The sequence below is a fragment of the Gouania willdenowi genome, chromosome 17 (genome assembly GCF_900634775.1).
Source record: "Gouania willdenowi chromosome 17, fGouWil2.1, whole genome shotgun sequence".
NCBI classification, from domain to species: Eukaryota; Metazoa; Chordata; class Actinopteri; order Blenniiformes; family Gobiesocidae; genus Gouania; species Gouania willdenowi.
Window position 1 is genome coordinate 17,011,641 of NC_041060.1, and position 14,332 is coordinate 17,025,972.

Here is a 14,332-nt window from a genome sequence, read left to right on the forward strand (position 1 = left end):
TCAGAACAAAAAGCCAAAGATAATGCTTTACGCGTTCTACACAACGCCCATCTATTACACTGGCACACATTGTTGCACCAGCTTGGGCTATACAAATGGCTAAAGGGAAAATACAAAAAAGTCTCAAATATCCACATTATTCCCAAATTTGGGACAAGAGGCTGTCTGCCTCTAGCTGGGTTTCCATTATCCTAAGAAACGCTCAAAATCAAAATAGCGCAATAGTATGGAAACGGAAACACCCGGACTTCGAAAAAACCCTCGAATATCGTTTTCTTGAGGAAGAATGTCAGACGTTTCGACAATAAAATGTATCGCAAAAGCGTAATAGAAAACATTTTTCCCACAAATGCACGTCACAGAATGTGACGTACCTGGTCACATGACCACTTCTCTCCGACAAATAATGTTGCGGTACATGTAGACAGAAGAGGAAACCGAGACATTTCTAAGCATTATACTTACCACTGTGTAACTGCACAGCAAAGCACACTGCATGGAAGCGTGTTGACCAGATCCTTTTCTTATACAATATTTTGAAAGTGAAGACAGCAACAATGACGAGTATCTGCACATTTGTCTCAGCACTTACAGTCCCTGGCATTAATAATTCATTGTGTTCTTTTAGCCTTCCACCATTTATTCAAAAACCCAAATTCCACAAGTGTGAAGAGAGCTGATATTGTAGGTTTTATATGTTTTTAAAGCTGCTTTGATTGTGCACAGCAAAATGTTGAGTTTCTTGTGAGATTTATGCTGCTCATTTAAGTTCTGTTTGGAAGTCTTACTGATTAAGCTTTTGTGTTGAATCAGACTGAATTAGCTGAACAAGCTAATGTATTAGTTATTTATATATATATTTATTTCTTTAGTAATATAGTTACTGTTGGATTTGATGATTTGATATAAATAAAAATAATAGTGATACATTTGTGTGGTTACTTTAATGAATAAATATTGACACATATACCTTGTTTAATAAAAGTATGAAATAATCACGAAGTGAGAAAAAGAAAAGAAGATGCACAAAAAATTGTGATAATCATTAATATTGCAATAATCGTTGATTAATCAAATCGTAGCACCCTGAATCAAAATCGAATCGTGAGGTCCCTTAGATGGCACACCCCTAAAAGTAATGAGTAAAGTGTCCAACAGCTGGAGAAGCAAATTGCCAGAAGAGGAGATAGATAGCATAGATACCATCAGCCCTACAGGCTTTATAGGCAGGTAACATTTGTATTGCTTGATGCACCTCTTCTGCCGTTACAATCATACATTCAAAATTTTGTTAACTTTAAAAACATCACTTTGAATACAATTAAAAAGACCACAATATTTATGCCTCCAACAATCTGCTATATTCTCTGATCCAGAGATTCTGTCTATAGTGTAGGGTAGGGATTTTTTATTACTGTTACTGGCACGCACTTCTTTCCAAAAATCCGTAATTGAAAACATTATTATTATTATTTTATGTTTTTTGATTTTTTTTTTTTGTGATTTATTTTATCTGCCCACAGACTACATATCTTCATTTACATATATATAATATTTACATATTGATATATATATATATATATATATATATCAATCGGTAAGCTTTTCAATTGTGTTATTTGTGAAAAAGTGCAAATGAATTGTTTGAATATGATTGCCTCACATATTTTTTTATAGTTATAATCCTAATTTATTTTGACATTGCTCCTTCTGACTTTGGCTACTTATTTCTTTCTCCTCTCTGGTTCGGTTGGGAAGCCAAAAATTTTCACTTCATTTTTAGAGTGATTGGAGCATCCCCATGCACAACATATGAAAGGCAAACTGCGTGACAAGTCATTAATGATTCTGACTTTGTTAGACATTTATATATTGAATTCATCTTGGTACATAAGTCCATAGTCAAAATCTAATTTCTATTTTTATATATGTATAAACATAATAAATATGTTTTCACTGTGTCCTTTCTGGATGTGGTGTGTTTTTTAATTACCCCTTTTTCAGATTTCTGAAGTAGACAGTGAAGTTAGTCACTCTGTAGGCACTCTGTAGGCGCCAATGTCAGTTTTTCCACTTTGAGCTGGTCTAGGGCCGGGAGTTTAACAACTGGGTCACATTTGACGCAAATCCGACTTCTTTTAAAAGAATAAAAATTAGGCCAAAATATACGTTACAATTAATAGCTCCGCCCCTTGTATAACACAAGGTGTTATAATGTTACAGTTATTAGCTCCGCCCCTTGTGTCACATTACAATTAATAGCTCCGCCCCCTATGTCAGGTGACAGTGAATAGCTCCGCCCCTTGTGTTATGTTACAGTTATTAGCTCCGCCCCTTGTGTTACATTACAGTTAATAGCTCCGCCCCTTGTGTGATCTTACAGTTAATAGCTCCACCCATTGTGTTATATTACAGTAATTAGCTCCGCCCCTTGTGTTAAGTTACAGTCATTAGCTCCGCCCCTTGTGTTAAGTTACAGTCATTAGCTCCGCCCCTTGTGTTACGTTATAGTTAATAGCTCCTCCCCTATGTATTTTTTGGCATGTCTTGAATAATATTTTTTACTTGTCTTGTTATGGTCTACTTCTGTGTCAATTTTCATTTTTTTTGGCAATTCCTATCTCGTAATGCAGTTTTGGCGTACTTGGGGGCGCGTCAAGATTTTTGCATTTTTTTTAATCGGAAATAGCCAGAAATTAGAGAAGCGTGCGATTGCATTTTGTTTGAATTTTTGAGACACTACATAATGGTTCAGTGGGTGAAAAGTAGGTGAGTTGGTTCTGACACCAAAAATGCATTGGATTTATTTTGGTGACTCAAAGCGCTTTACAAGGCATTATTCTTTAACTAAGCTACCACTGTAGCCACAGCTGCCCTGCGGCAGACTGACAGAAGCGAGGCTGCCATAGTGCGCCATCAGCCCCTCCGACCACCACCAACTCTCACTCACACACCACCTTCATACTAGACTGTGTGGGTGAAGTGCCTTGCCCAAGAACACAAAGACAAATACTACGAGCAACTGCCACCCCACTGTGGGGTGTTTTTTTTTACTCTACATTTTGCCTCTTTTTGTTGCACATTTTTGCTGTTTTTCACTATTGTTAGCCACATTTTGCCATTTTTCATTTTTGATTTCCACATTTTGCTCATTTAAGCTACCTTTTCCATTACATACGACCTGGTTCCTCTTAATTTGCCATTTTTTGGCCACTCTTGACTGCTTTTGGCTCATTTTAGTCATTTTACACTCTTCTTACCACATTTTTGCCACTTTTGGACCATTTTTGTCCACCTGTAACCAGGTCTTCCTCCACTCGCTCGTTAAAAAAAAAAAAAACGTAACGGACCAGACCAGCCCAGCCCATTTTGGGTCGACGGCCCACCAGGACGATGTCACGTATGTCAGGTGGCCAGTCCACCGCTGCTTGTGTAATATGAGTATAAAATAAATAAATCAGATTTTAAATAAATCAGATTTTAAATGAATCCGATTTTAAATAAATCAGATTTGAAATAACTCAGATGCGATTGGTTTGGGCCCTGTCCAGGGTTGTACCCCTGCCTAACGCCCTATGAGAGCTGGAGATAGGCACCAGCAGACCCCCGTGACCCTGAAAAAAGGAGCAAGTGGGTCAGAAAATGGATGGATGGATAAATAACTCCAGTTGAAAATGATTTTAAATCTTTACCCAGCAAGCATTTTACAAAGGGTTCCAAACCTTAAATTGTACTGAGTCTGACCCTGCGTAGGTGTCACACCATGATGGTGTCAGCATCAAACCATGCTGATATGCTCCTTTATTCATGTGCTCATGAATGGAAAAAATCGTTTTTGACTAAATTTAGTGTTCCACTTTGGCATAGAGATGGATTACAAAACAGGCTTTGAGAGATAACCCAAGTTAGCCTTGTTTGGGTTTATCTTCACCAAGGAGAGCTAATACATTTCGTGCTATCTTTTGATCACTGTGTTAATGAAAAAAAGCTGCACATGAGGAATTGCAGCACTATGCTTATTCATAATGAGTTACGCTTCGCTGCTTTTCAGTGGCCTCAATACAAACACAACAAGCTTCCCAAAATGAGATGAAAAGTGTTTCTCCTCCTCTCCTTATAATAATAATAGAGGTAAACTCTTAGGTTTCACTGAATTATCGGCTTTGAACATATTATGAATTAAAAAACAGTAATTAAAAAATCGTAACTTACGAACAAAACTGCAGTTAGTGAATAAAACGGTATCTCAATATGTCAATATGTACACTGCACTGTTACAGAAACACAATTATCTGTTTTCAACAATTAATTTAACATTAACTCTGTATTTCAAGATACTTTTAAAAATGTAACAAATTAAATGAAACTTGACAAAGCCCTGCAAAAAGGGGTTCCATCATCATAAAAACGTTAATAAACCCAACGAGCACTAACTGATAACCACACTGTGGTTAGGGTTACGGTTAGTGGTCAATCATTTAGATGATTTATACTCCTTCAGATGTCACAAAATCAGCTGAGTTCATTATTATTTAACATGAATCCCGTTTTAAAATATATAGTTTTCATAAGTCATGTATTTTATTGTTATTGAGGACTTAGCTTCTCCTTAAATTACCCAATAGCTGTCGACTCAGGACCTAAAGAGAAATGACTCTTATAATAATAACAATAAAAGAGCAGCTGATGCGTTAGGATATAACCAATGCAGAAGTTTTTATTGCATTGCCTTTCATATTATCTTCAAGCAAAGACTTTAGGTCAATATTAAGGTGGGTTGATTTATCATGTGACAAGATATGGTGATATTAAAATGTCACACAAGATATGTTGTTGATGGCATGAGTGTTATGGCATTGTTGTGAAAGACTAGCATGAATTGTCAGTTTCTGTTTTTGCCTTCTATTTGCCGCATGGCACATTAAGGCTGCAGTATGTAGAATTATGAGACTTGTAAAGAAAGAACCGCCCCCTCCCTGCTTCTAAACCGATCGTCCCTTACCGGTGTCCATGTGAACGCGCACAACTGTGGAGCTCTTAGCGACTTTTTTTTCTCAATGGAGTGACAAATGTAGGGACGCTATCTTGTGTTATTGGAGAGTTTTTGGATGTTTTAGACTGAGACTCTGACATGAATGAAGGTATCACTTTGTAGTGGGGCTCATATATAGAGCCAAGCGAAGCTGTAAAAGTGCAGTGTGAATTACAGTATACTCAAAGGTTATTATAGATTTTTGACCAAATGAAGCAAAAAATAAATAAAAATAAAAAATTACACAGTGCAGCTTTAATTTGGAAAAAAAAATGGTCTCATTTACATTTTTGTTTATTGTATATTCTATATTCACTTGAATTGAAAATGTTATATCCAGAGTATATGGGTGAGTGTGCCCATAGTTAGTTATATAAAAACATAGCTTTTTTCAAACTGCATTTTTTTGTCCTTTTTTTTCCCCTTTCAAAAATGATTGTCTTGTATTGTTATCGTGAACCCAGTATCGTGTAGCGTCTAGCAAACTTTGGATATCATCCACTTACAAATGAACATTTGTAAAAGGAAAAGGAAAATTGCTTGCTGATTTAATTTTGCTCAAAAGCCATGCAAGCATGGAAATAACGTGTTTGCATACAATATTAAAAACAGAACAGCATTTTTTTAAAATTGAAAAAAAATATGTATTAATAAAGACACACACACACACACACACACACACGCACACACACACACACACACACACACACACACACACACACACACACACACACACACACACACACACTTACCGTGAGCACAAAAAGACAAAATGTGACGGAAAGCCAACTTTTCATCTTCACTTCTCTGGCAGACTCCAGTCTGACGTCCCTTCAGGAGAAACCTGCAAGAAAAAGCTACATCGGAAGTCCGTTTAACAAACAATAATCCCAGTATAAAAGTCTGTAAACCAGTAGGTTTAAATCCAGCAGGATGAAGATGCACATGTGGTCAGCGAGTGATGCTGACTGACTACAGAGCTGCTCTTACTTGACTAGAACCTATACCAAGTTATTGTAGAAAGGAACAGCCCTTTCCGGAAATCACCTTCAAAATAAAACGTATAAAGGAAGTACCGGTAGCCTACGTATACCAACAATATATTTGCTATACAACTTTTAGCATGGTTCAGCATTGAAGCATTTCATCTTTAATTTGTGATCAGAAATATGGTGTCTAGAGAAAGGCTGGAGCAAGAACTTTAATGGCCTTTCAATCTTGGGTACAAAAACAGTTCTTTACCTTTACGGAAGATGATTGAGGCCAATTTTGATGGAGAAAATAATTTTGGGCAAATCAAGAATAAAGTCGAAAAGTTGAGATTAAAGTTGAATGAGAATAAAGTTGCAACATAATGTTGAGATTAAAGTCAAAATTTCGAAAATGAACTTAAAATACAATAACTTGATAAAAGTCAGAATCAGAATGCCTTTATCAGTCCCAGGGGGAAATTGCTTAAAAGTCAAAGGTTTGCTAATAATGTCAAATATACAGAATCTGACAAGAGCCAATTCACCATATGACAAGAAATAAAATGCCGTGTATTGATCAATGCGTTAAACTATACTTTGAAGTTGGGTTTAATAACAAAGAGATTCTTTTTTTAGCTCATAAACACTGCATTGTAATCGCTTTAAAGACTTTAAAGAGTTATTGCCAAAAACTTAATCTGTTCAGAAGGAAAAAAAACTGTCAAGTTTGGAAAAGCTGGAGCACTCAGTCCTGTTTGTGGCTCTTGAAGAGCTGTACGGAAACAGATTAGGCACAGTTTTGATGGAAACTGTTGTAATATGGTGAATTGGCCCTAGTCCGTAATTGTTTGCCTTATTTAGCAAACCTTCTACTTTTATCACGATATTGTATTTTTAATTTATTATCAAAAATTCCACTTTAATCTCGTTTTTTCTACTTTAATCTCAGATTCAGAAAGGATTTCATTCGCCAAATTTCAAACAGCACAAAGAATTTAACTTGGCAGTTGGTGCGAAGAACATGCGCACACACACAGAGGCAGCCATCTGCCTTATCAACATTATATTTCAACTTTATTCTTGAAAATGTAAGCTTTTATTCTGACATTTTGATTTTATTCTTGACATTTTGACTTTATTCTCGACATTTTGATTTTATTCTTGACATTTTGACTTCATTCTCGACATTTTGATTTTATTCTTGACATTTTGACTTTATTCTCGACATTTTGATTTTATTCTTGACATTTTGACTTTATTCCTGATTTGCCCAAAATTATTTTCATCATCCAAGTTTGCCCTAATTTACTTCCGTAACATTTGAACTTTTAATGGAGCTCCAAATGTATTTATTTTTTAAATGTTGTTTATAAAAAAAAACTATATTAACTGATGGGAATGAAGATAATCAAAAGATTTCCCAAATGTGAGCTATTTTATTACCTCCATCTTTTCTTTCCCGTAACATTTTTCCTTTATTCAACGTTAACAATGATCCAAAAACATCTAAAAGTACCAGCTTTTCCTCCTATACATTTGATCATTCCCAAAGGCTCGGTCGATGTGACCAAGGACATACAACAATGCCTTTGTTTTTGTTTTTAATGTGAAATAGGCCAAATGAAAACTGGCATCCGGTAAGTCTCTGATGGTGACAAAGTTATGATATATATAGCCTATGAAAAAAACAAAAGCAAACAATATCAGTGTCATAAGTACACAATGTATGCATATATAGATAATGACATTTATTACAACTACACATACCCAGGGTAGAGAGATGTCTGGATAGATAATGGATGGTTTGTTGAATGAAGTTTTTCATTCAGGGTTTCAGAGTTTATTGGAATCTTTTGCAGGGCTAAAACATCATGTAAGGCCAAGTCAAAGTGGTTTCCATGATTAGAAATGCAACATTTATACACAGAATATAAAATCAAATCAAACAATTCAAGATCCATTAATGCGTTAATTTTCTGCTCAGGGTTGTTCAAGGTCACTGGGGTCTGATGGTGCATATATCTCTAGTTCTGCAAGATTTAAAAAAACAATATAACAATCTGTAAAATGCATTTAACAGAGTTAAACAGAGTCAACAGTAAAAGCAGAAGACCTATAAGTCTTAACCACAACCACTAAAAACAAGGAAAGTTTTGACCATGGATCAAAAATTGCTGGTTTTGGCAACAAAAAAGCTTTTTATTTATTTATTTTTTTTTTTTACCAAGAAAGTACAATTAAAAAAATATTGTCAATGTTTTTCTTTGTCTTATAAACCTGCTCATGCTCTATAGCAGTGTTTCTCAAATGGGGGTATGTGTACCCCAAGGGATACGCGGTGGCACTACAGTAGGAGAAAGAGAGAGAACGAGTGGAAAAGTAACAAATGAAAGCATTAAAAATTTCGCTTTTTATAATGTTGATTGTAGTTATAAATCATGTTCATAATAACAAACAAATAATCTTGATGAACTGAAAATAGTATTGGTCTCACATCAGGCGGGAGATTACTTGGAAATAATAAAAACTATAGAAATAAATCTATTCTGGATGTACTGAATACTGTTTCATTCCACTTATTTACAAAATGAGATTCTTTAAAAGGTGTGTTATCACTCATTGATTCCATCATTATGATCTATAGTTGTTTTTTCATAGAATTCTTAGCAAAATGTTGTAGTTGGACAAAGCGGGTACATGGATTCAGCAAAAAAGTTTGAGAACCACTGATATATAAAACACAAGGGGGGTTTTCTTATATGTTACACAATTAGTTAAAAGTTGTTTGTTAGTAGCTAATAAAATAGGAAGATGGTCATTTTCTATGAAATGTAATGAAAATTATTAAACAATTGTATGGTTTACCCTGATAGCACACACACATCTCGCCGACGTCGGCACGATGAATGAAGTAGCATGTGCGAGACGTATTGTGGAGAGTGTTAGCTCGTTGGGCAGACGTCGCGGAGACGTCGGCGTTTGGCCGATGCTAGAACAATGGATTAAAGATGCTCAGCGTGGCCTCTCTACACCTTACATTAACCTTTATTTAGCTCGGATCATTCAATTAGTATAAATATCTAAATATCCATAGTCAAGTATTTACTTAAATTTGATAGAAATAGGGCAATATCACAACAACAACAACAACAACAACCAAAAAACACTATACTACCACTATATAGCTCATTATGTGTGGACAAAATAAAGAGAGACAGTTCATGGAATTGACATTTTACAGTTCTACAATTTTACAAGTGGTATCACCGATTTGTGGGGAAAAAACACCAAATATGTCGAATTAGGAGTAGAATGCCGACGCACGATCTGAGGCCGACATCGGCGAGACGTATGCGTGCTATCTGGTAAGGAGAAATAAAGTGCTGCATTTTAAAATGTAAACATTTCCTACCTTTTTAAATCATTGCAAGCCTTCCTCATTATCTTACATTAGAATTAAAGTGAAACCGTGTACATTTGTTATTTAAGAAGTGCTATTCAAACTGGTAACCCTTCGGACTATAGAGTACCACCTATTGGTGATTGGTGACTCCTGCTGCAAAACCTGTTTTATTTATTTGGATAGCTACAGTGCGCTTCAGTCTCTCGCCGCCAGAGGGCGTCATTGTCTGTTTTGAGGCTGGGGCTTCGAAGCTCCCGCCTCGACCGAGGCTGACCTTCCCAGGCTTGATGACAGTTTCCTGCAGGCTGTGCTGCTCAGACGGGCTGGTTGACTTCACGGTAGGATGTTCACCGGAGGAAAGAAGGAGAAATCACGGTTGAGCTGGTCGACATGAAGCAGACCAAACTGAGAGAGTGATTCGGAGCTGGATTTTCTACACAGCAGCGAATGCCACAGGAGGATAACGGTGCGTGTGCTTCTTGTTTTAATGAAAAGTGAAGAAGAAGAAGAAGAAACTGACAAGTTTCGTTGTTTTTCTGTACGCTGTGTTTCTGGCTCGTGAACCCCTGAAACGTGTCACTTTTTTTTTGTGGCGTCGTGACAGACTCTGTTAAAAAAATAGGTGAAATAAGATTTATGGTGTTCATTATTGTCTTTCTGCGACGTACAACGTCCTGCTTTGGCAAGCCTTTAATTATACATATATTGTCCTGATGTCCGGCGTACGTCGCGTTTACTGAAACAGCATACTGAGTTTAAAAGCTGCACTTTGTTGACTGGTTTCACACAAAAAGGCGAGTCACGATTGAGTATTGTAATACTAAACTTAATTAACACGCATATTATGTATAGAAATGTAGCCGAATTGAAAGCAAAGATTCAATTTTACCAATGAACCCAAGGGAAAATGAAATTACATTTTTCTTTAGCTTTAGTAATACAGTTACTGAAAAAACCCATTGTTTTATTAGACTTTTGTATGACAATTTGTGAAATGAAGATTGGATAAATAGTGGTTTTGTAGATGTCAGAAATGTGTATATATTTTCAGTACATTTCATATATGCCACTTGTTTATTAGGGGTAGTCAGCAGTATGTGTGAAGTATTGCTATTCAAGAAATAATAATAAAAACAAAACACTGATTTTAAAAAGTTTTGTAATACTCGCACATCCCTGTTTTAGGTTTTTGATATTGATACAAAAAAAAAAAAAAAAACAACACAAATGAATTACATACGTCCATCAAAGGAAAAATATATGATTTATCCGATTCAAAGCAATACAGCCAGCCATGAATAAAGTCATTATGGTTATTACATTCATAGGCAAATCAAATTGCCAATTCTGAATTAGTTCTTAAATTAGATTTCATCACTCATATCCTCTGTAATAATGGTTGGCAAAACAAACAAACAAACAATGTTTCTTTGGCAGCATCTATATTTTGCTGTAGTGAATAGTTTTCAGTCATTTGAAACCACAGTGTTCATCTTATGATTGTACAAGGAGCTGCTTTTGGTACATTTTTCAATTTAATGCCAATAAGGAATTAAACTAAATACTCCTTACATAGCAGTACCTCAAGATAAACAACATTGCTTCTCTCTCAATTGGACGCTCTTACCATTTCTCTTAAAATGGACGCATAAACTTTATGGTGATGGTGAACCTTTGCACATTAGCTAACAATCTAACAATTGCTACCAGCAGTAATACCTCCACCAAAGCTGGCTAGAACTCAAAGCTGGTCTAGATCAGGGCTAAAGTCCATCTATACTGTACTGACTAATCTATACTGGCATGTGTCCACCTCACAGTTTAGGCTGCTTTCCAACCTGTCACATTAGTTTAACAGGGGCTACTAGCAGAGAGTCTTCCACTGTGCCAGGCCTCAGAGAGCCAAAGTGATTGGTAACATTGCCATCACCAGAATATTAGATACACATTACCAATACAAAATAATACAGTTTTGATATTTGTTATTCTAGCTTAAGCTAGCTAAAGACTTAGTATAAGAATTTGTTGTGCAATGTTTGACAAAACTACATGATAAGATTAATCAGCATTTAGAGTTGTGCATAGCATTAGGGGTGGTAACGATACGCGATACAAAGCTCACGATAACAATTATCTCACGATATGACGATACTGCAGTTATCCATATATTGGTCAATCTACAATAATCTATGACATAAGAAAAAAAAAAGATTAAGTAAAAGAATACAGTTTTTATTTTATATCTCTGAAAGACAATAAATTGAAAAAGTGTCCTATGAACAGTGACACTATTTTAGTGCAACATTTTTGAAAAAAAGTGTCGACATACCAATGTATACGAATAAGTATCTCCAATAGTGCTTTCTGTAAACAAAAAAATAGGGTCTTTCTTACCAGTGACACCATTATAGTGCATTATTCCAGTAAACAATATATTGGTTCCTTCAACAAACAGTGACAAAATTTCTGTGAAGACGTACCTGCACATTTTAGTGAAAAAGCAAAAAAGATTTTGAAAATAATAAAAGTAAATGTTAAATCCCAAAAAATTGAAAAATTAAAAAATGTTTTTAAATCGATACTTAGGGCGAGCATATCGATAATCGATCGTGCGAAAAAGTATCGTGATATATTGCCGTATTGAGATATTGTCACACTCCTACATATCATAGTGTAGTGTTTCTAATCTGGGTACGTGATGGCACTACAGGGAGTACTCGAGAGAGAGAGGGAGGAAAATTAACAAAGAAAGTGTCTATTCGTACAGTTGCCGTACGGACAGCCCCCGGTGCTATTGGTACGGTTACCCAGGTACACATCTTAGGTTAGGTTATAACCCAATATCGCAACAATTTTTAGGGTTAAGGTTGTATATACTGAATAATAAAAAGAACAGACAAACAACAACAAAATACACAAAATAAACACACCATCAAGAGAGAAAAATACTTACCATTACCAGCAACTCACAAAACAACAACAAAGACACTAAATGACAAATACACAAGATCACTATAAAATAGACAAAAAAAAAAAAAAAAACCAGAGAAACATACAAAACGAAATAAGAAACAACCAAAAACTCACACACTGAGATAGAATAATATAAATAATATCAACAACACACAAAAACGACACCACAAAATAAGAGAAAAATATACTGAATAATAATTAAAAAAAAGAAACGAAACAACAAAATCCACAAAGTGACATCGAAAACACAAAGAATGGTCCCACATCAGGAGGGAGATGACCGTAAATGATAAAAACTATTGAAATAAATCTAATCAGGTGGTACTAAATATGGTTTCATTGCACTTATTTACAAAAGGAGATTCTTTAAAATGTGTGTTAACACATTCATTCCATCATTATGATCTGTAGTTGTTTTTTCACAGAATTCTGAGCAAAATGTAGTAGTCGGACAAAAGGGGGTACTTGCATTCAAAAGTAAGAAAAAGGGGGTACTTGAGCCAAAAAAGTTTGAGAATCACTGACATAGTGCATAGTTTGTGTAACGGACCGAAACTTTAGAGTTGAGGGCAAATAAATCTATCTGCCGTGCCTACCTATCTATCTAAGTTGTAAGTTACTTATCTTTGTTGTTATTCCTGCCTAAAATGTATTTTCAGAGGGAAAATGAGTAACAGAATGGAGGGTTCTACGGGACCAGGCATCGGGGCAAAGGGACCCATCTCAGTACCCAGCACACCAAAGAGCTCCACCCAGGGTCCGCCTCTGACCCCAGAGGACCTCGAGGATGAACAACAGTCATCCATAATGGATGTGGCGCAAATGTGGATTAAATTTGGCAAGACTTTTGCCATCATCTTCCCTATCTACGTGTTGGGTTACTTTGAGTTCAGCTTCAGCTGGGTTCTGATTGGACTCGCCATGCTTTTCTACTGGAACAAGAACTATGCTGATAAAGACTACAGGATAAACCGTGCCTTAGAGTTCCTGAAGCATGAGGACAAAGTAGTGAAACACAGTGTGGCAACAACTGAGCTCCCACCTTGGGTAAGTCACCAAGCAATGTTGCCTTTACTGGCCTGTCCTTTGATGAAAAATCTTTGGTTTGCCTTTCACTTAAATTTCTATTTTTCTTTTGGAAATTCTTGTTGCGTGGAATGTCATCACGGACTGGCCTAAATTGGACATCACTGCCAGTTTTCCACTCATTGGTTTATTCTGTTAGAAGGGGTTATGGTTCTTTGTAAACTCCCTCACTGATCATTGATAATAGACTTGCTATTAGACATTGTTGCTACAAACATCATTTTTCCATATTATGGCAACAAACTAGGTAATAAAACATCTGATGGAACAGGCTTGTGAACAACAGATCAGTACAATTATAAATCTTTGGTAGATAAAGCTTAATGTTTGTACGTTTTAGTGAATTAGTAAAGAGGTTTAAATTGATTTTTTTTTTTAAATGGGCGCATCAGATCTGGAAGGTCATGCGTTTGCACTGGTATGCAGTAAGTGTTGGCCTCCTGCATGTTCTCTCTCTTAGCTAGCATTGCTTTTCTCCTGGTTTTTCGACTTCTTCAGACAAAAATCGTGGGCACCTAATTATTTTTTAACACCGCAATGTTGCTAAGAATCCCCATATTGGCTGTCGAGGTGAAATTATTATTTTTTTTTTCTCTCTGTCTCTCTCTCTCTCTCTCTGTATCAGCTCTTTGATATACTGGTAACATGTACAATGTGTACTTTGCCTTCTTTCCCTGCTAAGGATAACATTCAGCACACCATGACCCTAACCAGGATACGAGGGCATAGAGATGAGGAATATGAGAAGAATGATTTTTTGTATTATTCATAAAAAAGTAATTAAAAGACAATAGTTAAGGATGTCCTTTTTTTACTTCCAATACAATACCGACATTGCAGCCTTGAGTATTGGCCGATACCGATATC

General features: G+C 35.9%; 2 protein-coding genes across 4 annotated transcripts in view; one reads left to right on the top strand and one right to left on the bottom strand.

Moving 5' to 3' along the window:
• Positions 1–5,987, bottom strand: part of vipr2 (vasoactive intestinal peptide receptor 2) — a 38,682-nt gene extending 32,695 nt beyond the window's left edge. Inside the window, exon 1 of the mRNA XM_028472601.1 lies at positions 5,785–5,987. Coding sequence (XP_028328402.1) covers positions 5,785–5,829 — 45 coding nt within the window. The 5' untranslated portion in view covers positions 5,830–5,987. The remainder of the gene's footprint in view (positions 1–5,784) is intronic.
• Positions 5,988–9,673: 3,686 nt separating this feature from the next.
• Positions 9,674–14,332, top strand: part of esyt2a (extended synaptotagmin-like protein 2a) — a 47,893-nt gene continuing 43,234 nt past the window's right edge. Inside the window, exons 1-2 of one of the 3 annotated variants that reach the window (XM_028472598.1) lie at positions 9,674–9,872; positions 13,039–13,426. In XM_028472598.1, coding sequence (XP_028328399.1) covers positions 13,046–13,426 — 381 coding nt within the window. In that variant the 5' untranslated portion in view covers positions 9,674–9,872; positions 13,039–13,045. The remainder of the gene's footprint in view (positions 9,873–13,038; positions 13,427–14,332) is intronic. The other 2 variants (XM_028472599.1, XM_028472600.1) reach the window with 2 other exon arrangements.